At 36.6% G+C, this 26,914-nt stretch overlaps 2 protein-coding genes across 11 annotated transcripts; one reads left to right on the top strand and one right to left on the bottom strand.

Annotated features, from left to right (window-relative positions):
• The first annotated feature begins 68 nt into the window (after positions 1 to 68).
• Positions 69 to 3,483, top strand: LOC106132490 (peptide deformylase, mitochondrial). The gene is made up of 3 exons (XM_013331928.2): positions 69 to 559; positions 841 to 961; positions 1,465 to 3,483. The coding sequence occupies exons 1-3, from the start codon at positions 224 to 226 to the stop codon at positions 1,656 to 1,658; spliced, it is 651 nt and encodes a 216-aa protein (XP_013187382.1). The 5' UTR covers positions 69 to 223; the 3' UTR covers positions 1,659 to 3,483.
• On the bottom strand, positions 2,560 to 26,580 carry LOC106132488 (cytoplasmic dynein 1 intermediate chain). Of its 10 annotated transcripts, none has more exons than XM_013331915.2 (16): positions 26,298 to 26,580; positions 25,482 to 25,611; positions 24,262 to 24,452; positions 23,537 to 23,664; positions 21,780 to 21,812; positions 21,002 to 21,022; positions 20,199 to 20,246; positions 17,363 to 17,533; positions 11,639 to 11,795; positions 10,307 to 10,561; positions 9,594 to 9,711; positions 8,793 to 9,024; positions 7,717 to 8,018; positions 6,633 to 6,758; positions 5,080 to 5,231; positions 2,560 to 4,723 (listed from the first exon to the last, which is right to left on the bottom strand). In XM_013331915.2, the coding sequence occupies exons 2-16, from the start codon at positions 25,602 to 25,604 to the stop codon at positions 4,720 to 4,722; spliced, it is 2,061 nt and encodes a 686-aa protein (XP_013187369.1). In that variant the 5' UTR covers positions 25,605 to 25,611; positions 26,298 to 26,580; the 3' UTR covers positions 2,560 to 4,719. The 10 variants fall into 10 exon arrangements, with proteins under 10 accessions (XP_013187369.1, XP_013187372.1, XP_013187373.1 ...); XM_013331918.2 differs by having other exon boundaries at positions 17,363 to 17,500; XM_013331919.2 differs by lacking the exon at positions 20,199 to 20,246.
• Between the last annotated feature and the right edge of the window lie 334 nt (positions 26,581 to 26,914).

Below are 26,914 nucleotides of genomic sequence, written 5' to 3'. Positions count from 1 at the left end.
ATTTTACAATTTGATTAATCCTGCGGTGCTTTTGCTTCATACCATAAAACAAACGCTTGCCTCTTGGACATTAGAAATTAATCTGTGGCTTGCTTCCGAATTGACAATTGCAAAAGACATCGCAAGTGACAGTTCACTTCATAACATTCGACTAACCTAAAATAATTTGAGATTGAGAATAAACTTTTACCACTCGAATTAAATAAGATTATTGTATTTTAAAATGGGTATAACAAGAAAGGTTCTCAATTGGTATGCTAGAATTGGACCTAGTCACGGCAAAGTATCGCCACCTTACGAGCATGTAGTACAAATTGGAGACCCCATATTACGTAAAGCTTCCGAAGCCGTCCCTGTCGATCAAATTAAGACCGAAGAGATCCAAAAATTGATAAAGAAACTGCACTATGTCCTGGACAAGTACGGTAGTTTGGGCATGTCCGCCCCGCAAGTTGGCGTCAACAAAAGGATATTTGTTATGAGACACACAGCTAAACAAATCGCCGCTCTTCCTAAAGAAATAGAAAAATCCAGAGGGATGACAGTAGTTCCATTTAGTGTGAGTAAGTAAACATATATAAAAATATACCTATAATCACGTCTTTATTCCTTACGGGGTAGACAGAACCAACAGTCAGTTCAGCTGTATGGCTTAGTGATAGAATTGTAATCCTCAAAATGTAATTCTATCAAAACTGATGTTTTTCAGACACTTGTTAAATTAGTTCCATCAAATGCAAAATTACTGCTGGTTTTTCCTGTTTGTTTACCAAATTCTAAAACATTTAGATTATACAACTTATATTTATTACAATTTACATTTTAATTTCATCATTTCAGGTGTTCATCAACCCAAAGTTGAAGGTGATTGACTACAACAAAGTGACAATGTCTGAGGGTTGTGAAAGCGTTCAGGGTTACATTGCTGAGGTAGCTAGGTATAGGGCAGTGGAAATTTCAGGTAAGGATGAGCAAATTCATTCATGATGAATAAAATTTAAATTCACAAACCCAAGTAGAAGAATGAATACACAGGCATTACTTATGTTAAAATCTAGAAAAATCACCTATTAAGATAATGTTTATTGTCTTGCTGTGTGGTTTTTGCCACTTTAGAATAGAACCATTCCATATCTTTCCCATAGATGTTTTATATGGCGACTAAAGGATAGGCTTATAAACTTAAGATTCCTGTTGTAAGCCATTGCTTAGCCCATTGGCTAGCAACCGGTCACTATTTGAATATCAATTCCATCACAAAGCCATACAACTGAACATGGGCTTTCAGTCAAAATTCAAAATTTAACAACATTGGTTGACGTCAAATAAATTACTTAAAAACTAAGTTTACTACGCCTTCCAAGGTGTCAGTGCAGAAGAAGCGGTAACAAACTGCACTGCAGCATTTTCTTCAACAACGTCAACTTTACAATATTATATTCTTTTCAACACTTGCCTTTACAGGACTAAATGCAGAAGGCAACAGCACATCGACCCAGTTCAAAGACTGGGCAGCACGGATAGCCCAGCACGAGATGGATCACTTGGACGGGAAGCTGTACACTGACATCATGGACCGGAAGACTTTGCAGTGTACGTGTTGGGAGGAGGTCAATATGGCAAAAGGAAAGGTTGTCATACCATTCTATCCCGATTGATGTAATTGTGAGACTGTTATTATAGTACATTATGTTAAATACATATTATAAATTATTCTTATTGTCTAGAAATACATTATATTACCCAACCTGCCGCATCTCCTTGTACAGTTGACATCACTAACTACCTAATTCGCCTTTACCGCGTTATAGTTCTATACAAGATAACTTAAAATGCAGTAGCCTGTACCTAAGTAACAACTGAAGCAACAAAACTCGTTGAATTCATAGATTTAAAAATACTTATAATACAAACTTACATCACGCCTCTTTCTATATCTTCCCACTTGACATGATCCCTGTACTTTTTTCTCTACATCCACATTCATAACTCTCTTCATTCAAGCTGAACGGTGTTGGGTACTCTTGACTTGACTTTTGGTCAGAAAGTCTCTGATTTAATCAAGGTACATTCATTCGTTTAGGCCTTCCCACTCTACCAGTTCCATTCACCCACAATAATATCCCCATATATGTATATATGTCACCGGAAAATAACAAGTTAATAAACTGTTCATCTCTCGTGTGCCGTGTGGTTCCCGGCAACATTACAAAAAAAATATAGGACCACTCGCATCACTTTCCCATGATTGTCGTAAAAGGCCACTAAAGGATAGGCTTACAAACTTGAGATTCTTTTTTAAGCGATGGGTTAGCAACCTGTCACTATTTGAATCTCAATTCTATCATTAAGCCAAATAGCTGAACGTGGCCATTCAGTCTTTTTAAGATTGTTAGCTCTGTCTAGCCCGCAAGTGATATAGACGTGACTATATGTATGTATGTATTTCTTTATCTCCAGGGCCATCAACCACAGATCAACAATTAACCACATGCTTTACCCCAATAGCCAAGACAGATAATTAAATTAAACAAGCTGGATTTAAAATATAAACAAACATCAATGAAAGCATCTTTATTTCATTGCAGAATTACAATAAAGCGTACAACTAAAAATTTAATGTTACATCGCTCGTTGAACATCACTCAAACTGAACAACTTTATAATATTTTTTCTATAAAAACCGTCAGTGAAAACGATATTCAAATGATTCTATCAGTTAATACTCTGTTACTTGTCTTTTTAATAAATATTGCGTAAATATGAAAAACTAAATTTAACATTAACAACTTTACCTATACGTCCGACAAAATATCTCTTTATAGACAATTCCTTCCGTTGAACCAGCATTCACTTATTTTTCATCAGTATATCACATCCTTTCTACAAAGAAGAAAATTGTATAACTTTTATGTAATCGATCGATTATAGCCACTATCTGTGGTAAACATAACCTATGACCTTAATGCATACAATCTATTTGATATACACATATATAATCACGTCTATATCCCTTGCGGGGTAGACAGAGCCAACAGTCTTGAAAAGACTGAGAGGCCACGATAAATTATGGCTTTAATATACAAAAATATAATAGCTGCAATAAGTTCTAAAATAATGAATAGCCAACATTATTTCTGACATTTGTCCTGGTAAGTCTTCCCCTAAGGAGGAAATGTGATGCAGGAAACGCGGGTGATGCAAAGCGACACCTATCTACAGGCCTATCAACGAATGTCTACAAGGCAATTATGCTGTTTTCTTATATTAGCTAGTACCAGCTGGTTCCCGGCAATGGGATATATTGCGGGGTAGACAGAACCGACAATCTCTTTTAAAAGATTGACAGGCCACGTTCAGCTGTTGGACTTAATGATGGAATAGAAAAAAGAATAGGACCACTCCATCTCTCTCCCATGGATGTCGTAAAAGGCGACTAAGGGGTAGGCTTATAAACTTGGGATTCTTCATTTGGGCGATGGGCTAGCAACCTGTCGCTATTTAAATCTCAATTCTATGTTAAAGCCAAATAGGTGAACGTGGCCTATCAGTCTTTTCAAGACTGTTAGCTCTGTCTACCCCGCAAGGGATATAGACGTGATTATATGTATGTATGTATGTTGAGATTCAATTACCGACAGGTTGATAGACCATCGCCAACAAAAAAAATCCCAAGTTTATAAGCCTTTCCCTTGGTCGGCTTTAACGCCATCCATGAAAAGATATGGAGTGACCAAATTTAAAGCGCCGGAAACAATACGGCACTTCAATTATTTCAATCTGCGTGCAAGATTCCTCTCGTTATTTTTATTTTCCTTCCTTTCATATTTTATATGAATACTTAAGACAAAGATGTTATTTAAGTAAGGATTTATTAAATAATATGTAGTAAACTAACGGATATATTACATACTTAGTAATCATATTAGATTTTTATGCATACTACATTTTTATACCAGCAACAATTTTCTATGCTACATAAAAAGTTGTGCAGATAGTAATTTTACTATTATATTGTTATCAATAAAACATTTTACATTACAATGCAATCTCAATCCATGTATTCCTTTCCATAACATACAAATTATGCCTAGACCTTATTGGTCCAATATACTGATAATATAAAAAAAAATGGTCAGGACATTTACCAACCATCTTAGAAAAAAAATAGTGATATATGTTTTAGCACAGCAAAACTTACCAACATAGTTTTAATTTGAATACTTTATGTCTTGCAATCTCCTGAAAATATTATTTATTATAGCAATTTAGAGATCACCAACTCAATCAAAAATCAGCGATGATTTAGTAAATAATGTTTCATCGTTTTTCACTTCAAATGTACACATTCTTTACTAGTGTGTAAAATGATCTATGGATAGTAAAACTATCGATAATTCGGCAACACTATTCTTTATAATTCACTCCCGTAAAAATTTATGTTCTACGCATTTCTATTTTAGCTTTAAATATATTCAGCTGATTTTTTACAATATATTGCCTGCCTGCATCCTGACCTGCCCTGTTTGTATTATATTTTACCAAATGCATACATCTGTCAGTATTGGTAATAATCTTGTCTAGATGTCAAAGCCTTCAGATATTTCCTATGATGTTATATAGAATTTCAATTAAGCAGAGAACTATAACAGTATCCGAGAAACTTTCCGCTGTTTGGTGTGACTACAGATCCCAGCCACAGCGCACATCCCAGGCCAGTTATCTGAAAACATACATACATACATACATTAAATCACGCATCTTTCCCGGAGGGGTAGGCAGAGACTTCCTCTTTCCATATACCACGATCTCTGCATACTTCCTTCGCTTCATCCACATTCATAACTCTCTTCATGCAAGCTCGGCAGTTTCGGGTACTTTTGACCGTTATTATATTTACTTTTGACTTTGAAATCATTTTTATTGATAACTTTTGTAGAAACAAAAATACAACTGCCTTCATTCAATCTCCCCTTTTTTGTAGTCGGTTAAATACCAAAACCTTTTCCCAGTCTTTCCTGAAAACCGCACCAAAATTGCCTATCTCTTAGTCGCCGTAGAAAATATTATAGATGTTACCTCAGCGGGTTGCTGGCTATAGAAGTGAGGCTGGGAGGTCCGCTCGGAGCCAAGCTCAGTCGGTCAGTTTCTTCATCGGCCTGGTTGTTCTTCAGCTCTTGCAATGTGTACACGAATTTCGTCCATTCGTCGTGGCGCGGTTGGGCGACGTGCTGTGGAATATATTTGACATTTTTTGTTGTAGACGTGAGAGTTTTGAGAAGGAAAAGACAGTAGGTGATTGGAGAGTATTTGAGAAGGCCACTGCCTTGCAGTGGATCAATTGATATTTCACTTTTTTCAAGATCCTAAACAAAAGTAACCGTTTCTTAATTTTTATATTATTGATCCAAAAAAAAAATAGATCAAATGTTATTTTTATCGATTTATTTTTGAGACTCTATGACGAAGAAAAGTTAGTTATTGTTAGTTACAATTAGGAATGTGAAAAAAAAATCGATTATGGAAAAAATCGATTAAAAATCGATTTTTTTAATAGTAAAAATCGATTTTATAAGTGATTTTTTAAAAATTAATAATCGATTAAAAATCGATTTTCATAATCATGCAATAAATGCACTCCGACATTACGTTTTTGTCTTCTGGCTTGGAGCCCGGAACGCGAACTGCCAAAGAATACTTTCACAGCTCCATAATATTACCTTAACGCCATCTGTGCATTCTTTCTGTGCTTTTAAAACAGTTTAGATGATTCATTTAATCAAACATTCTCTAGATGGAGTTAGTCGATGAACAGTATTTTACCGACATTCGGTTGATATGTTCGGATTCATTTCGTTTTATTTCGGTTGATTCATTATTCGTGGCTGAAACTTCATTTTTCAAACTTGATTGTTAAAAACTTTACTTTGTGTTGATTATATAAGAACTTACTGTTTCTGTTGTTTATTTTTAATGAATAAATCTATTGATATAATGTAAATAGCGTTTATTTTGACATTAATTGAAAAATAAGGAAGAAATCTATCAATATAATAAAATCGATTATTTTCTTAAGAAAAATCGATTATTTATTAATCGATTTTTTATACTCAAAAAATAAATCGATTAGATAAAAATCGATTTTTTATCAGCAATGTCACATCCCTAGTTACAATTGCTCATACATAAAAAAAAACTGTTAGTGTGAATAATGTCAATTTGTTTTTTATGAAAGAAAACGTTGACATAGTTGAAACGCTATGTAAGTTCATATAGATGACGTCATTGCATTCTTTTAGAAGAAGCCAAATTTAAAATTTATCGATCTCAAATATAAAAATAAAAAAACGGGCGTCTTAATTATGTTTAAAGTTTCATATTAAATTATAAAACAAATATGTTGAGAAATTTGAAATGTTATCATTATCAATGTTAAAAGCTGTGAAAGAAAAGTGTTCTTAAATGCAGTGTGTACTGACGTGATATTTTAGTAACATGTTGTCAATGTCAAAAGCTGTGAAAGTTGTCAATGTCAAAAGCTGTGAAACTGTCAATGTCAAAAGCTGTGAAAGATGTCAATGTCAAACGCTGTGAAAAAAGAAAGTGTCAAAGTAAACGCAGTGTATACTGACATCGGCCAGCTCGTAGAGGTAGATCTTGCCGGCGTCGTCGCCGGCCGTGAGCAGCGCGCCGCCGGGCGCCCACGACGCGCGGCTCAGCGCGCCGCCCGCCGCCGGCTGCACCGTGGCCAGCGGCACCTGGGCACACACAACACACATACACACATGTGGATGAAGCGAAGCAAATATGCAGAGATCGTGGCAAATGGAAAGAGGTAGTCTCTGCCTACCCCTCCGGGAAAGAGGCGTGATTTTATTTACGTATGTACATACGTATATATAATCACGTCTACATCCCTTGCGGGGTAGACAGAGACAACAGTCTTCAAAACACTGTTGACGTTGTATCTAATTAACTATTATTTTCGAATGGATGAATGACGTATTTGTTCTAATTAAAATTACTTTAAGTGCCGTGTGGTTCCCGGCACCAATAAAATATAGATTAGCACCACTCCATGTCGTTCCCGTGGATATCGTAAAAGGCGACGGAGGTATAGGCTAAACTTGGGATTCTTCTTTAAGGCGATGGGCTAGCAACCTGTCACTGTTTGAATCTCAACTCTCAAATCAAGCCAAACAGCTGACTAGTATTAATATTAGCATAGACTAGTATTCAAACTAATGTACATAACTTCGAAAATAGTAATTGTTACATGGCCTAAGTGGGATTCAAACCTGTGCCTGCGCATCACGCACTTCAACCGGGCAACTAACCGAATCGACCACCGACGTTTCTAAAAAACAAGTGAGGTCGTTCCCCATATATTAATGTCTGTATCAAAAGATTTGTTAACATACAAGTCAAACTAAATCTAATATATTTAAACGAGCAATTCTTGTATATATATATAATCAGGATCTCGGAAACGGGTCCAACGATTTTCATGAAAGTTACAGATTAGGGGCTTTTCGGCTCAAGGAATCCTAGGTCCTAGGTTCGAGAAAAGCTCGGTTCCCAAGATATATAAATATTTTAAAAACCGCGTTTTAACAAACTATATCAGCGCCATCTCTGGTAGACCGAGCAAAGCTCGGTCAACCAGGTACTAAAAGCTTTTAAAAAGGAATCTCTCTAAACAGCAGTCCCTCCCACCTCTGTATCGGTATTGAGATCCCACAGCAGCAATCTCCCTGCCGCGTCGGTCGCCGCGAACAAAGCCGGGTGCGCAGGAGACCACCTCACGTCCGTGACGTAATCCAAACTCTCCTCGAACGAGTACAGCGGCTTGGTCTGCTTGGAGGACCACAGCTTGACCGACCAGTCCACGGAGCAGGTGAGGTACAGGTGCGCCAGGTCCAGGGCTCCGGCGGCCGCGTGGCAGGCCACGCCTGTGACGGGGCCGGCGTGGGCCTCGATGCATTCGGTCACGCCGGCGCGCTGGCCGTACAGGCAGCCTGGAACAACGAGACGGACTTGTGAGAACATGTCATGTCAAGGCTGACGCTGCTAATGTACCGACGTGCGGGCAGTAGAGTCGTCGTTCAACAGTCGTTCCCCGCACGTTTAGAGATATGGGATATATTATGTTAAAGGAAATATGCAGAGATCTGCTCTGCATATTTCCTTTAACATAATTACCCTGCTTACCCCTCCGGGAAAGAGGCGTGATTTTATGTATGTATTATGTTAGCTTAACTGTACGTAATATTGTGAGTTGTACTGTACTTCTGTGTAAATTCTGTGTAAATTAATAAACCCGGACTTTCGTGAACGGCACTCACTAGTTCCTCTTGAACATTGAAACCTTTATTTCCCGAACGTTAGCATACGTACAACCATTGCCAAAAAAGAAAATGTATTAAGATTTTAATTATTTATTCTGTATGAGGGAAGTCCATAGGAGTGGCGGTCACTGCTCTGCCTATCTCCTGGGGCTGTGATGGTATTCAGACGGCTAGTAATGGGTAGGATAGTACAGGAGTTCTAAGGTCAAAGTCTAATTCAACATTTTCATTCATTATTATAGGACATTTCAAGCATCACTCAATAATTGTCATATATTTTGGTAACTTAAAACTAAATTTACTGCCGCCATAGCGTCACTGCAGAAGAAGCGTTAACAAACTGCACTGTAGCATTTTCTTCAATAACGTCAATATCAACCTCAGCTGAGGTCGGGTTGAGGTCTCCTGAGTCCTAGAAACCTAACTTAAAGACTATAGACTTACCAGTATAAACATTCCCGTCTTCGCTTCCCAAGATAAAGTTATTGACGTCTCCATGGGGGAAGCCCATAGCGGTGACGGCCACAGCCTTGCTCTGGCGATGCTGCAGTTCCAGGGTCTCCTGGGGCTGAGACAGCATGTCCAAGGACCAGGAACACAGGCGCCCGTCAGTGGATACGGAGATCAGGTTGTGGGCGTTCTGGCTGCCTACCACCGATAGGCAGTACACTGGATGCTGGAAGGGTGGATAGGAATGATGAAGGTGTTTGACATTGACATTGTTAAATTTTTTTTTTCAGAAAAAAGATGATCCCGAAATAACCCGGTTTCTAGAGACAAATTATTGAAAGCAATCATAATGTAGAATCGTTAACTCTATGTCTTTTATCAGTAGAAATAAAAATAATGGTTTCCAAATATCAGCTACGAACGTGGATTAAAGGTACGTTGTCACCGTGTGAGCGTGTACCGTGTGGTTCCCGGCACCAATACAAAAAAGAATAGGACCACTCCATCTCTTTCCCATGGATGTCGTAAACAGCGACTAAGGGATAGGCTTTCAAACTTGGGATTTTTTTAAGGCGATGGGCTAGCAACCTGTCACTATTTAAATCTCAATTCTATCATTAAGCCAAAAAGCTGAATGTGGCCATTCAGTCTTTTGACTATTGGCTCTGTCTACCCCGCAAGGGATATAGACGTGACCATATGTATGTATGTAGTATCGTTAACTCTATTTTTTTATCAGTAGAAATAATGGTTTCCAAACTCAGCTACGAACGTGGATTAAAGGTTAGTTGTTACCGTGTGAGCCAAAGATGAGAGGGGGGTGCGCTGTACTGGCGTGCGCTTCTGAATGCGGTTGTCCCACAGCACTATCTGACCGGAGTACGTTCCGCCCAGGATCAGGTTTGGATGGAACCTGCAAGTTACTCAAAATGAAGACTGAAGAATGCATATTATTTCTATTATCTATCTATCCATCTCTATTCCATAGTTCAAAAGCAAGCCCCTCTTTTCTTTCAGACATCCCTGTCAATTCTCCAGCCCCACTCTTTTCGTCCATACATGCCCATCAATCTTCCTCCTGGCTTTAGTCCCGGTTGCATCCTCACCACTCTGGAGAGGAGCCCGGAGTATGCCTTTGACCATGGACCCTGGAGTCAGGTTTTTACAAGAAGCGACTTCCGTCTGACCTCCGCAACCTTTGCAAGGGAACCTTACCCGTATTGGAATCGATCATGGTTACACATCCAGTTACCTGAATGTGCAGGTTTCCTCACAAAGTTTTCCCTCACCGTAAGAGCATCGGTTAGTATACAAACTAACGTACATAACTTCGAAAATAGTCATTGGTACATGGCCGGGGAAAGATTCTTCATCTCCAGACATCTCCGTCAACGTTTAGCCAATAAAAATGTTTATCATATGACAACTGTTATAAAGCGAGTTTAGAAGAATTTCAGATTAGATTGAAGACCAAAAGACCCTCGGAAGACCGCTTCAAAGTGACATACCTCGCAAATGTAGCGCTCATGACCGGCGACTGACAATGGAAGATGTCTTCCGGAGTGGTCTTCTTGAACTTGGTGTTCCACACCAGGCAGACGCCGTCTGGGTCGTGGGGGGCGTCGTCGCTGTTGTGGTACGAAGCCAGGAGCAGTTCGGGGTGGGCCGAAGACCAGTCGAGACACGTGACGCAACGGCCGCGTGACCAGCGCTCGTCGTAGAATGTCCTCATGAGGGAGAGCTTCGCGATGGATTTGTCGTCGCTGGAATAAGGAAAAAAATACATATATACATATACATATATACATATAATCACGTATTTCCCTTGCGGGGTAGACAGAGCCAATAGTCCTAAAAAAGACTGATGGGCCACGCTTAGCATTTTAGCTGAATGATAGAATTGAGATTCAAATAGTGATTGGTTGTTATCCCATCGCCTAAAAGAAGAATCCCAAGTTTATAAGGCTTTCTCTTAGTCGCCTTTTACAACATCCATGGGAAAGAGATGGAGCGGTCCTACTCCTTTTTCTATCGGTGCCGGGAATCAAACAGCAGGAAAAAAAAAATGTATGATTCCAATTCCAATGTAGTAGGTATGTGTAGGCAAGATATATTTTTTATATTAACCATTCGTCGACCGAAAATAGGAGGGAATAAAACAGAGCTATTTTTAGAGATTTTGTAGGGAGTCAATAAAGGGTGCGCTGTACAAGAACAAACGCGATAGCGGCGCATAAATTCTGTGATCGGGCTTGTATTACTAAAAGGTTGAACAAAAAACCATGGGTGGTGATGGAATACTATTCATAGTAACTCACACAGCGACATAACCCCTGCAACTCTGAACTAAAACCTGATAATCTGCAGTGTTCTTCTTCCTCCTGGCATTAACGCCTATCACTTGGGGTTCGCCATTTGTCTACGCTGGGTTGGGTAAGTCAGATTTTTACACGAAGCTACTCTCGTCTGATCCCCGAAACAATTGAAAGGGAATCCAACCCTTATTGGATCACGGTTACCCATCCTCAACTTTAAGATACACTAGCTGTGCCCGCGACTTCGTTCGCGTGGAATAGTTATTTTGGGCATTCATTGAAGCCCTCAAAGATGAATAATTTTCCCTGTATTTTTTCACATTTTCCATTATTTCTTCGCTCCTAAAAGTTGCAGCGTGATGTTATATAGCCTAAAGCCTTCTTAGATAAATAGTCTATTTAACACAAAAAATATTTTTCAATTCGAACCAGTAGTTTCTGAGATTAGTGCATTCAAACAAACAAACTCTTCAGCTTTATAATATTAGTATACTATACATGTCTATAAAATAACACACAACTCACACAGCGTTCTCACTATCCCCTCCGCCCGTATAATCCTTGTAGATGTCCACAGACTCGGCTAATGCCCTCTCGATGACTCGCCCCGCCCGGGACATGAACCTTTGGAACTCCGAAGACAGCATGATGGTCTGCTTCTCGTCTGCGCTCAGCTCGCGTACTGAAAATATGCTATTCGTTAGTGGAAGCCGCTTCTTCTACACATACGCTTTGGAAGCTGTAGTAGATATAATCAGATTTAAGTTGTTCGACGTAAAGAAGTGATACCTTGTGTCCCATTTTGAAAATAAATTTATTCTATTCCATATGAGACCAGTAAAAGCCAAAAATGTGATTCTGACAATTTCTGCCTGTATTGATTGTACTCGCAAAACGCGAAAACTATTGCTTCGATTTGTGGCAATACAGGGCGGCAGTTCTTTCAGTGAACTTATACGGCGCAAGAAGTCGCGGGCTTACCACTCAGTTCAAACAAAAGAATAATCTTATAAAAAAAGGCCGCCCGAAACTCAATCTGGTCCAGGCTACCCGGTGAGGTGGAGGAATTACATGGAACTGCCTTTAAACCGACTTCAAAATAGGAGGAAGTCCTCAATTCGATCAGTGTTGAAGCTCCTATTCATCCTCTTTTGAGCCGCGTTGACGCAATGCACGCGTCCGATTGTTTTTTGTTTTTTACTTTTCCATTTACGAATATAGTCAAATTTTATTAAAAAACAGCTCCGTATTTTTATTTTACAAATCCCAAAAATAATAAGCGACACTTCAAGACATGGTCCAGGATCGTAGCCGGATATCATTTTAAGGATCAGCTATTTATATATTTATTGGAAAAATCTCCATCAAGACTGGAAGTTTGGACGGAAAAATTGGCCATTACATACAATCTGCGGAGTCATTTGCAAGGAAATATTTTGTGTGGTGTTGAGCGTTTTCATTAATTATAGGTAGTATAACCCAACACTCTAAATGTATTTCAATCCAGCAGGTTAGTGAATAAGTTTTTATTAATATTATATAACTTATTTAGGTCATTTTATTTCATTCAAATACTCATTGCGCTGTGAACAAAAAATCAATTTTGTAGTAACTTTGTTCTACAATTATTTCGTTGAATTAAGACTAAATTGTACTTGAAATAGGTATTGTGTGCATTAAAGCAACATTATTTAGTTTAATTCGTTATAAAATTTGCGAAATATTGATAATTTAAATTGTTTGTTCACATCATTTAATTTTCGCGCGTGGGTTCATATTTTTTTCGCATTCCGTTCCAATTTCAAATCAGTCTATTTTTTATGTGTCGTTTACTTACATCTGTTTTATTTTTTAATATTATCTAATTTGTGTTTAATGTCAATATATTTCATTGCCTCTCACGCATAGGTAAATAAAAAGTAAAAATTAAAAAAATATTTTACAGTTAAGTTGTAATAAAGGCAATAATAAGTTGCTATTTACGTACTATTTACCTTGTAATAATACAGATTACTAAGTACATACATTGTGCAGTTTGCAGTTTTATAATACAGTTTTCTTTTTTACTTGATGACTAATGATAATAATTAGATACTTCTCGTAAATTTGTATTATATAACGTTATTTGTTAGCAGCTCTATAGTGATTAGTATACGTGTACTTGTGATCTTATTTACCTTTTGCATTGTATAAATTCCAGGTTGACAACACTCGTTTCCCAGAATGTCGAACGAGAAGGAACTCATTAAAAAGCGAGCTAGCTTTAAAGGGCGTTTGACTTCATTTATAAATTACTTGGATTCACTTAGAAGCATTACTTTGGATGATGCGATCGCCAGAGAATTACAGTTGCGTATTGGTAAGATGGAATCGTTGTTTGAACAGTATGACGAGGTACAATTACAATTAGAATGTGTAGTTGATGATCCTGAAGCCCAGTTTATTGAGCGACAGGAGTTTGAGTCTCAATATTATCGATTAGCTAGGGCTCAAGGTATATTGCACGCGCAAACAAACTCAATGCCGCTGTTAAGCGCAGGCAGCGAGGAAGGTTCTCGTGCAAATCGCCGACTTGTGAAGTTACCTACAATACAGATTCCAAAATTTAGTGGTTCTTACGATAATTATTTGGAATTTCGAGACACTTTCACTAGCCTCATACATGATAACGACGATATTGATGAAATAAATAAATTTCACTATTTACGCACTTCTCTGGAGGGGTCCGCTGCTGTGGTGATCCAATCAGTACAATTTTCGGCCAGCAACTATGCAGTTGCATGGAAGCTTCTGTGTGATAGGTTTGATAACAAACGTCTTTTACTACAAAATCACGTCTCAGCTTTATTTAATATTGAATCTATCACAAAAGAGTCATCTGTTATGTTAAAGCGTTTAATTGATCAAGTCAATAAAAATCTGTGTGCGCTTGAGTCCTTGAACGAACCTGTTAGGCAATGGGATACTCTTTTAATTCATATTATTACTCATAAATTAGATCAAAAGACATACAGAGAGTGGGAGGAATACAAGGGACGTCTGGACCAGAACAGGTCCATTACTTTCGATGATTTTTTAACATTTATTCGCAGTCGCGCTGATTTATTAGAAACACTGGAGTTGTCACGTGGTAACCAGTCATACAATAAGTTTACACCTAAAATTAAGTCTATGGTGGCGGTACCAGGTAACTCTAGTCAGCAGTCGAATGCTGAAACAACCCAAAGGACTTGTCCTATGTGCAAGGGTAATCATTTCTTATATAATTGTTCTCAGTTTTTGGCTTTGACTGCTGAGGCCCGTTTGAACTTGCTACCTGGTTATAAAGTATGTTTTAATTGTTTCCGAAGAGGGCACTTTGCCAACTCGTGTAAGAAACCAGGTTGCAAGGTATGTAAACGACGCCATAATACACTTATTCATGTAAATCAGCAGGCACGTCGGGGAAATAGCTCTCCATCTGAGACATCATCGTCCGCCTCTCCACCACAGCCCGTGTCTAACGATACGAATGACGTTGCGTTGTCAGCAAATGTACGTAACGGGCATTGCGAGGTACTTCTGTCTACTGTTTTAATTAAATTATACGATAACAATAATCGTGAGCATATTGTGCGTGCAGTGTTAGACAGTGGCAGTACATCAAGTCTTATGACTGAAAAACTGTGTCAACAGTTGAACTTACAGACTAGTCACGTTACTGGCTCAATCCTAGGCATAAACAATTCTGTTTCGACAGTAAATAAAACGTGTCATACGCGGATGACATCATTAGATAATAGTTTTTCTTCCGAAATTAATTGTTTTGTTTTGCCTACGATAACTAGTAGTATGCCGCGTTCTGAAATAAATATTTTTAATTTTGAAATTCCGCCTAACATTTGTTTGGCCGACCCTATGTGGTATAAACCTGCCGAGGTTGATATATTAATTGGTTGTGATCTATTTTGGGATTTATTAGGTACACAACAATTACGGCTAGGTAAGGGGAAGCCAGTTATATGTGAGACAAAGTTAGGTTGGGTTATCTCAGGTCCTATTAATGATAAGTACATCACTAGTAGTACGCAAGCATGTCATATCAAGTGCAACTTCACACATGTTGACTCTGAAACTACTCAATCTGCAGTTGATATTCAACATGATTTAATGCGTTTTTGGCAGTTAGAGGAAGTAAGTGCAAAGTCACCTAATTATTCGCCTGAGGAACACATGTGTGAGGAACACTTTATCGAGAACACATCTCGTCTTGAAGACGGTAGGTTTTGCGCACGTATACCTTTAAAGGGTACTCCTGAATCTTTATGAGATTCAGTATCACGAGCAAAGCACTGTCTTATATCTTTAGAGCATAGGTTAAAGAGTAAATCTGAATATTATTTACTTTTAAATAAGCAGAGTTTGCCTAAGAAAAGTCAACTCATTAAATTTAATATTTATATAGATGAAAAAAATATCATGCGAGTTGGAGGTCGCATTGATAACTTTGATTTCCCTATTGATAAAAATCACCCTATACTTATACAGTCCACTCATGTCTACCAAATTATTGTTTATATGTATGAACACAAACGGCTTCTGCATGCTGGTCCCCAATTATTATTATCGTCTATAAGGGAGACTTATTGGCCTATTGGTGGTCGAAATTTAGCAAAAGCTTGTTATCATAAATGTGTTATGTATACGCGTATGAAGGGTAAAATTGTTACAACTTTGATGGAAAATTTACCACAGCAGCGCATCGTTCCAAACGGTTCTCCATTTCAAAGTGTTGGAGAAGACTATGCCGGTCACTCATGTGTGCTAGTCGTCAAGGTCGTGGCTGTAGGTTAGTGAAAGTGTATATTGCACTATTTCTTTGTTTTAACACCAAAGCTATCCACTTGGAGCTAGTTGGTGACCTCACAAGTAACAATTTTTTACTTGCATTGCGTCGATTTATTTCTTGTAGAGGTAAACCTACCGATCTTTATTCAGATAATAGTACCTCGTTTACTGGAGCTTATTAAGAAATTTCTGAAAAATAACTGTAATTCTTTGAGTGATAGTGCAGCTTCTGAATCCATTCTTTTTCATTTTATACCCGCGCACGCGCCTCATTTTGGTGGTCTCTGGGAAGCGGGTGTAAAGTCGAGTAAGTATCATTAGCATAGAGTGTTGGGCAATTGTAATTTAACTTATGAGGAGTTATACACTACGCTCACACAAATTGAAGCTGTATTAATCTCCCGGCCGATTACACCGCTCTCATCGGATCCAACTGATCTGTCTCCGTTGACTCCAGGCCATTTTCTTATTGGACGTCCTCTTACATCCTTACCACAAGATGATTACCGAACTAAGTCCTTTGATCACTTGACTAGATTTCAACGAATTGAGCAATTACGCCAGCATTTTTGGGCTCGTTGGAGCAAAGAATATATAGCTGAACTTCAGCAAAGGACAAAGTGGCGTACTAATCAGGATAATCTGAAGCTGGACACTTTAGTAGTGGTGAAGGATGATAACCTCCCGCCGCTAAAATGGAGATTAGGACGAGTCGTGGCAATTCACCCTGGACTTGATGGCATCGCGCGCGTCGCCGATATAAGAACAGCAGCTGGTGTGATCCGCAGGGCATTTAGCAAAATATGCCCATTACCAGTATTTTCTACGACGGGTTGAAAGCTCGAATCTATAGCTTTCAACGCCCGGGGGCATGTTGAAGCTCCTATTCATCCTCTTTTGAGCCGCGTTGACGCAATGCACGCGTCCGATTGTTTTTTGTTTTTTACTTTTCCATTTACGAATATAGTCAAATTTTATTAAAAAACAGCTCCGTATTTTTATTTTACAAATCCCAAAAATAATAAGCGACACTTCAAGACAATCAGTATTTTTACATTCTCATACTTCTGGCATTCGTCCCGTTTGAATCTGACCCAAGTCCACCTTTGATCATGATAGTCCAAGTCCAGTAATTATATAGAGCGACTGACGCCTGGCCTCCCTTCCCTAGAAGAAACCATCCCCTATGTCCTTGAATAGGAATAAGAAAGTTTATTAGTTTGTTACTGCTTCTTCTGCACTGACGCCTTGGAAGCGGCAGTAAACTTAGTTTTAAGTAATTTATTTGACGTCAACCAATGTTGTTAAACCATACGTTTTGACAATTATTAACCGATATGAAGTATCCTATAATAATGAATAAAAATTTTGAAATTCGAATTTGAAAAGTTCAAGTCAAAAAGTACGTTCAGGTCTTCTCACCTTTCTTCTCCTTCTCTTCCTCCTTCTTCTCCACAGGCGCTGCTGTGACGGCCGGCTGCACCTCCTTGACCGTGGGCAGCCCGTGCGGCAGAATTCCCGGGGGAAGTTTCCCATGGAACGCGGCGTCCTCTTCGTCACCTTGTCGCGCGGCGTCACCGTCGAATGTAAGCACTGGACGGTGAATAAGAATGGCCCTTGGCGGGGTCGCGGGGGGAGTGCCATGCGTGTACGGCGGACTTATGACTTTGTTTTTTTAAAGAGCACTTTACCCGGCAGAGAACTGTACGGTCTAATTTAAAAAAAAAATATGTATATATATAAACTTCAAAGTAATAATATAGATAATTATTACTTTGAAGTTTTGGTAGGTACTTTTATTGTTAAAAATAGATGATAGAATTTTTTTAATCTTAACCAACACAAATGATTTAAAGTATCTGATGATATAAAATATAAATGTGAAAACTCCTCTCTAACATTTTCTCAGTGAAGACAATGACTGCTTAACATTTTCATGTTTTTAGAGGAGCAGTATATTCAAGTAGATTTGAATAAGTCAGCCGTACTTTGAGTTGGTATGTAACTTAGTGAAGGTATGCAATAGTTAAATAGCGTTAAATATGGCAAAAATAATGACGGTGTTTTGTTAGAATTTTAATAAATTCATTTATTATGTTAAAGATTGAGATGTATACCTTCACGAAATCCATGATAATGTGATGTAAATAACTGAGATTTGAAAATTCAATGTCACGAAAATACTGGTGTTTCAACTAATAAGTTAATAGACATGCAAGCACATTATTAGGAGTCGAATTGTAGAAATAGAATATAATGAGAATAAAATAAGTATACAAGTTAACTCTCGCACGGTGGTGTATACGCCAAGTCGTGTATCTTGATACTTTATTAATGATAACAATTTTTTTTGAAATATCAGTGAATAGAGTGCAATTTTATTTCCTGAGCAACAGACTTTTGTTTTGTTTAGTCAAAAGCTTATATATTAACTTAAGTTGAAGACAAACATGACAAATTCTAACGTATCTAAATAAAATTTATTGGGCATTCGATAAGCCTCATAATTTCTGCTCACATGTCTATCAAAACATGAGCCACTACTTCCAAATTACAGTGTGTTTACGTGTCAACATTAAGCTACATATGTTATTAAAATTAGGGCAATCAAGGATCAATCTAACACAACAATTTTTTTTATTATTGGAAGTAATGTCTTGCCTGTCCTCTACAGCTACATCGGTTAACTGACTACTCGAGGTATTAGCACAAAAGCGTTCACAACACAAATTATAATCCAATAAGCAAGGTATGACTACAAGATGTAACTCCGCTATCTGTTGGTTTTTTCTAAATTTATTCTTTTTAGAATGGTTAAGTTAACGTTTTTGGTTAATCCGCAATATCAAATATTTGAATTTGTCACAAATTTAAATGTAAATATGCATATTATAATTAATTTGTAATTTGAAGTGAAGTCTAGCACAACTTTGCCGCCATTAAATCATAATCTATTAGAGTAGAGCAAAATAATTCTACAATTATGTAAAATGAAAAAAGATAATTCTTGCACATGATACGTCTGAATGTGTGAGACAAGAAATAAAATATATCCTGGAAAGATATTGCATTAACCGATAGCAGAGTTTGAAAGTAACATAAGACACGAATATATGGTATTCTTACGAATAAAGATCTGTATCGAAATTAACGAGATTGTAGTTACAGCAATGATACTAAATAAAATTGAGATCAAACAAGTGTAACGTTGTTCGTGCAAAAATCAATACATGCTTAAAAAAAATTCAAATGAAATTTAAAGTGTTACGTTGTGTTTATAATCAGCCATTTCAGGAAATTTAAACATTATAATTCATTTCATAAATAAAAAAAACACGTTTATTATTTGACAACGCAAACATGAATGAATGAATTATACAAAACTTTTTGTACTAAAAAGCATGCGAAAACGGCTAACTCTACTTCAGATCGCGTAATTTTATACCTTCTTTGTTGGCAGCATATGGATTAAAAGCACATCATTGTAACTATAGCCTCGTTGAATTTAAATCTCTTTACTTTAGATTATGTAATCAGCAAAAAAAATAAAAAGAAATCTGGGTTGAACAGCGGAATCGAATTCGACTTTAGCATTTTTATATATATGTAGTTTATTACTAAATTATGTGCAAATGATTCACACACAATATTAATACATTAAAAAAAATCATTAATTTCAAGCGTTAAATCAAAAGTGACAGAAAGCTTCTTAATAAGAAATAAACGAAAATAAAAAATTTAAATCTTCCCGAGCTCTCCACCAGAGAGATACAATTCTCATTATGAAATACTTTCATAAAAACCAAATTAATTTAAAACTAATTTAAAGTAAAATGATGACTCACAGTCATGCACACACATAATGTTTCTGTCACATGCAAAGGCACTTAAAATGGTTGACAAGGCCAATGGATAGGCACTCAATTCTTTATTAATAGATTAAATATATAAAAAAAGGAACGAAAAAAAGGGTTGACTGTCGCGAAACTTACACAAAAATTATTTTAAAATTTAAAAAAAAATAATACATTATAATACATAAATTACAGACAGAATGAACCTTGGGATAAATCTACTATAAACTATAAACCTAAGTGTGCTCGAGTTAAATGTATTTGTTAGCATATACGATATAGTAGCGTTACACATATGAAGATAGTAAGTAACAACAAAACATGCTGAGTGATAGTGGCACAGGCTCTACCGGGGCAGTTTAGTAGTTCAATGATTGTTTATATGTTTCGGAGTTGAAACCTACCTGTAAACTCGTCCTCCCACTCTAAACCCGGGTTTAGATTGTACTCATCTTGAAAAAGGGAGGAAAACAAAAAACAATGTCAGTATCTTTCGACCATTAATATATATATAAAAATATTCAGTCTATACATAGATTAGCATAACAACAGTGCTTTTTATATCTTACAGCATGATCTATCGAGGTCCTGTCTCTGGTACAAGACTTGATAAATCACCCCCTTGTCTAAGAATGTATTGATGAAAAATTTAAAATGCCAATTTAAATGTTGAGCCATTATCAAGTCTAGACTCATTTAGACGTAAGACCTTGTGTTAAGACCTGTGCAGTGTTTGTTAGTAGAATCGGAAGGGTAAGTCAGCGTGAGATGATATGGCGACCCCCATACTTCCACCATAATCAATATACACATAATTATGATAATAATTCTTAATTTATTCTTAGAAAAATCAGACTGCGGCCCTGTGATTTACGTAAACACGTGGAGAACTCTGGAAGGCCACATTATGGTGTTTAATTATTCATATCTACATCAAAATTGATGTTAATGTCACTCAATCCCCGTAATCTCCAGATTTCTTGATAATTATTTCAACAATGGATTCTCTAAATTGATCTACCATCTATTTATCAAGTAATCTGCCATGTAACGCACCTAGTACCTTGTTAGTTATATCTAGAAGCGTGACAGAAAGGGTAATCTATATACAGGTCTATAATGAGTTGGTATATATTACAACCGTCACCGGCCTAGTAGAGGTAATGTTAGGAAAAAATGGAAAGCATCGGGAGGAATAATGACTTACCGTAGTAATCGGTTGCGTGTGCTAGAAAAAGACAAAAAATAAAAACAAAATGTCAGTCAGGATTTGTGAACCATTTTTTATAAACAACGACAAAAAACTGTGGATAATCCCCCAAGTAATTGACTTATAATATTTACATAAATATAAATGGAAAATAAAATGCTATTAACAATGTTTTAGTTGTTATTTTATTATTTTTGTCATCCCATGCGCCTTTTGTGCACAAATGGAACATGCTCAAAAATGTTTCCCGACTTCAATATCCCAATGTGTGAAAATGACGTAAATTTCAATAATTGTAAAAAAGTTGGACATGCAATTATTCTTTTCAATTTGTATGGATGGCCAATCTGCTCAACCATTGAACTTCCATGTTGACAGCACTAAGGGTATATAGCATAGGTGAACAGTGGCAAATTTATTTTGGAAGGAAGAAATAACGTTTTATTCTTTTTTAGTTCATTCCTCTCAATAATTTAACGATTCTTAATATAATCAGATCAGAGGGGATTTCTTTCTCCCAGACAACTAGTAATATACACACAAATAATTTTAGTGTGAAGATTGGCCATAATTCACTAAAAATGTAATCTTCAATTACCTTTACTGAAACATTTATAATGAATAATATATGACAGTATTATTTACATATAAGGTTTTTATAGCAAATTCATAATGTAATACATCCAAGACATCGAAGACTACATGTTTAGCGTCGTCCACAAACACACGTGAATAAAAGTGAACTATATTAATATGTTAATAAGGTCAAAATTACCTTTGCGCGGCCGCCACCAGTCCTCCATGTATCCTGCAAGCGGTGATGCATTGGAAGAGCAGCCTTTTTTTATGGTAGCACAAACACAAACATTGCACCAAAGACTAATACAGTATTTACTTTAATCATTTCTTTATTAAAACAATCAATTTTATGTCAAATTAAATGTGTGTAGAGGGAAAGGACAACACATAACGGTTAGCTGAGAATAATTCACATTGTTTCCTGAATGTTTTGAAATGTCGTTTCTCTGAACTTGGCCGTGTGCACTACCAAGCATGCAGATTTAAATGAAAAATACAAATTCATCATTTAGATCGCTTTTAAATAAACAAACTAATGAAGAGAATATTTAAATAAAAGTATTTTTTCTTAGAAAAGGAAATAGTTTATAGTTTTCCAAATACAAATTTTAAATTTTAAGTTTTTCAGAGAACAATGGTTTACGCCAAATAAATAAAAAAAATTAAAAAGTAAATACTGCTCCTCAAGATAGGCACATATGTCATTTTGATATTAAAAGGAATTATAATCATTTGCAAATACAAATTCAACATTCAGAAATCAGTTTAATTATTGTTAGTTGGTTGCAATTATGTTAAAGTTAAAAAAAAAATTGATTTACTACTGTTTGCTTTTAAATAATAAATTTTTGCAAATGATTAAGTTAAACCCCACACCTGGACATCACAATTAATAACGATTAATTATATTAAAGTTCTTAATGCAAATTCTCCAGATGCAAACCAACAAAAATAAATTTATGTTTTTATTCTTTTTCAAGGTATTACAAACAAACAAATGATTATTGTTCTTTTTTTTCACAAACTATCATTGTCAAGTTATGAGAATTTGCATGAGTTGAGGATGCTAATTTATAAAGATAAAATGTATATAATTAAAAAAAAGAGATGCAATCATATGAGCTTTCAGTCCCAGCGTAAATAGATCTATAATGTAAATTATAATTAAGAGTCAACATTCCTTCGGACTGGTATGTGTGTGAACCATACAGATACCGTGTGGTTCCCAGCACCAATATAAAAAAAGAATAGGACCACACCGTCTCTTTCCCATGGATGTCGTAAAAGGCTACTAAGGGATAGGCTAAAGATTCTTTTTTTTGGTAATTGGCTAGCAGTCACTATTTGAATCTCAATTCTATCATTAAGATTAACAGCTGAACGTAACCTATCTGTCTTTTCAAGACTGCCGGCTCAGACTATCCCGCCAGGGATATAGACGTGATTATAATTATGAATGAATAAATACAGATATAAATGAGCATCCTATGGGCACAATGTTATAACTGCTTAATCGAAAATAAAAAAAACACACAAAACTTTGTTAGACATAACTTTCTTATAAACACCCTGTTGAATAAATTTCATGCTTTTTTTCATGTTGGAAATAAATATAGTACCATAAATTTGATACACATAAATAGAAATATTACGGTAAATATAGAACACCTACAAACACAGGCAATTTGTGTATGCAGTTCACATTGAAAATAAAAAAAAATTATATGAAGAATAGGATTTCATAAATTTTCAAAATGGTCTATCGAATTTAAGAATTTAATTATATATTTTTTTTAAATATCAAACGACACTTAATCTTTTTTTTTAATAACCTAACTGTTGAAATTAAACAATTTTTTTCAATGCTCTAATTTTTAATTTACTCAATAAAAAAAAACTGATCGATAAAGAAAAAAAAAAATAAGATTCGCATAACATGTTCAGTTTTCTTACCATCTCGCAGTTCAGTGACCCCCGATGTGGTGGTCTGAGTTTGTTTGGCGTATGTCACGTTCTCTTTCGGCGGTATGTCGGTGGACTGCACCGAAACCACTTGCAGCTGAGTCGGTTTCTTGACGCCACTGCGGGAAAATAAATGACTAAGTCACAGTTTTTACATTCGGTAAAACATCTGAAATAAGTTATCAAAATTCAAAATTTTTATTCATATCGCTTAATAATTGCCAAAACTTTAAACCCCCGAGGGAAAGGCAAATAATACATCTTTCCACCTGCCACGATCCCTGCATACTTCTTTTGTTTCATCCACATTCATAACTCTCTTCATCGGCGGTGTCGGTTTATCTTCTTCCTGGCATTTTTTTCCCAGTTCCAATCTAGGTTGGGAGGCAGCATATTCGAATTCAAATTTTTTTATTCAATATTATAGTAGGTACTTTAGGAGTCTTGAAAAGACTGAAAGGCCACTGCCAGCTGTATGGCTTAATCATCATTAAATTAATTAATTGGTGCGTAAATACCATCGTATTGGGATTTAAATAGTGACAAGATGCTTGTCCAACACATACATGAAGAATCCCAAGTTTATTAGTCTTTCCTTTAGTCGTCTTTTACGACATCCTGATGGGAAGACATGGATTGGTCCTGGACACCAAGTAAGGCAATAGTTAATGTCAATAGCCCTTTGAAAAAGAAACTCATGAAAAAATTCAACTTACCCTTGGGATGGTAGGCTAACTTTATCCGTGTGCGGGAGACTGACATCGGGCGAGGCGGTTTGAGGCGGAGTGAGTGACGTCATCGAAGACAGAGATGACAGGACGTCCTTGACCGGGGCCACTCCCAGGGACGAGAGCATCTCGTCGAGGTCCCGCCGGCTGTCGATTGAGGACGCTGTTGACGCCCGTTGCTGGAAAATTCCGGGTAACAATAAATATAAATAAATATATACGGGACAAATTACACAGATTGAGTTAGCCTCGAAGTAAGTTCGAGACTTGTGTTACGAGATACTAACACAACGATACTATATTTTATTGTAAATACTTATTTAGATAAACATCCAAGACCCAGGCCAATCAGAAAAAGTTCTTTGGGATAGGGAAAAGGGATTCGAACCCGGGACCTCCGGTGTCACAGACAAGCGTACTACCGCTGCGCCACAGAGGCCGTAACAATAAATCAACTTGGTGCGTAAATACATTGCAGCAATAGTTCGGGGCTCCACAGTCACAAAGGGAAGATTTTCCGCCAGGCTAGGTGTTATGTCCGGGAACCGCGCGACAGACGTATGTTGTGCCGGAGGTTATATATGCTTGCGCAATTTACACTTTTCGCTGAAAGCGTCGCGTGATTGGCTGTTGTCTTGTGACGTAGAGATGTCGCCAAAACATCTTTGATGTAGGTTTGTAACGTGATAACTTTCAAGTTCGATTAAATTAAAAAAGCGTCAGTGCAAAGATGCGGTAACCAACTGCACTGGAGCATAGTAGGGTCTGTCAATACAGATTTGAATTTTGTTCATCAAAATCGGTTACGTCGTTCTTGAGCTATTCAGTGTTGAGAGGTCTAATTTCACAGCACGCGACTTTTCCTGTAGTCTACACTATATGTCTGAAAGATAATTGATGCAGTGGTTTAAGTGAATTTGTTTGTTACTACAAACAAATTCATGTTTGCATTTATAATATTAACTAGCTTTTACCCGCTTGAATTTAGCGCCATCTACAAAAAGCGAAGATTACATTAGCCTCATTTTTTAACAAATTTTGTATTGTCTCCATGAACTGTTGTTGTTACTATAAATTGAATGAAGACCAAAATAGACAAGGCAAAATTTTGCAACAAAAACACAGATAAAGATTGTTTACTTACATTTATTTAATGACCTAAAGAAATTGACTATATAGCATGAAAATCCATGCATTTGACTACTTACCAAGGCCTCCTCAGCATCTTTCTGTTCCTTCTCGCGTCGCCGGCGATCCTTCTCCTCCCGGAGAGCCTGGAGCTTTGCTTTCTTGCGCTCCAGCTCAGCTTTCCGATCTGACATACTCGACATGTTGTTTCTGTGAAATTATTAATTAATTTACCAATTCATGCACTCAGAAAATTAAATGGAATATATACACAGCATCATGTAATCACATCCTTATCCGTAACAGGGTAGACAAAGCCAACAGGCTTAAAATATCTTAAACACTATGTTCAACTATATGAATTCATGATGGATAAGAGAATTAAAAAATGAAAGGTTGCTAGCCCATTGTTTAAAAGAAGAATACCAAGTTTATTAACCTCTTCCTTTATTGACTTTTACAATTTGCATGGGAAGCACAGCTGCTTCCAGCTGCTTTCCTTCTTTTGTGCCAGCGACACACCCTATGGGTTTCTTTACTACCAAGTCTTCTTTACTACAATAGGATATAGAAAAAATAAACACAAAAAACTGTAGTACCTACATAGGTTCTGCTCATTTCTAAATAACTCTAAGCATATTTTCTTGTTACTTTCCAAAATGCAGCTTTACTTACTGAATGGTCTGTTACACCCAGTAAATTACTATTAATGATGAAAACAGAAAATCTAATGTGAATCTCTTATTGTAATACCTAACTTGGCAGACCAATAGTTGGACACCTCCGTAGGTAAGTACTGAATTCTAATTTGACATGACTGATGTCATACCCAAGTACCTGCCTACTTTGCATTTGAACCAGTGAATCATAAAAAGTTAATCAAAATTAACACTTACCTTTTATTATTTTATTGATCTAATTAAGATAAAAATAACATTTTCTACTTCACAAGGATTTGTTTAACAGAACGTGGCAAGTGAAGACAGTATATGTAACGGGATCTAGATTCTTTTTTATCAGAATTCTATTTTAGCTTTACTGAAATAACAGTAAATGTACACCTCACAAGTATAAAGTATTCACATTGAAAATAAAAACTGAACTAACTGGAAATCGAGGAAGAATTATTCACAAAAATAATCAATTGATCGGATCGCACAGCTCTATGACAGTTCCAAATGTCAGTGCAGGGAATATTATTACCATATATTATCATAAAAACTACCAAAATACAATAGAGATGACAATGGCCGTTTTTTAAGGTAAATCAAAACCTATACTTTGATAGGACGTTTGTAAGTTGCTCCAAGTTTATTAAGTAATGATTGAAAACTAATAGCTGTATTTTAAGAACATGTACGTTTTTTTGCTGTACGTATGATAGCGTAAATTATAGTCAACACACACGCATAACCGAACGAATGAAACGAACACAAGCATAAAAAAATGATTTCTAGTCATTTTTGTTCTTATACATAAAGAAGAGATAAAGAGATTTCAAAATTATTCCACT

Source organism: Amyelois transitella, chromosome 9 (genome assembly GCF_032362555.1).
Source record: "Amyelois transitella isolate CPQ chromosome 9, ilAmyTran1.1, whole genome shotgun sequence".
Taxonomy (NCBI): Eukaryota; Metazoa; Arthropoda; class Insecta; order Lepidoptera; family Pyralidae; genus Amyelois; species Amyelois transitella.
Note: the sequence above shows the minus strand (reverse complement) of the source record. Positions and strands in the feature narration are given on the sequence as shown.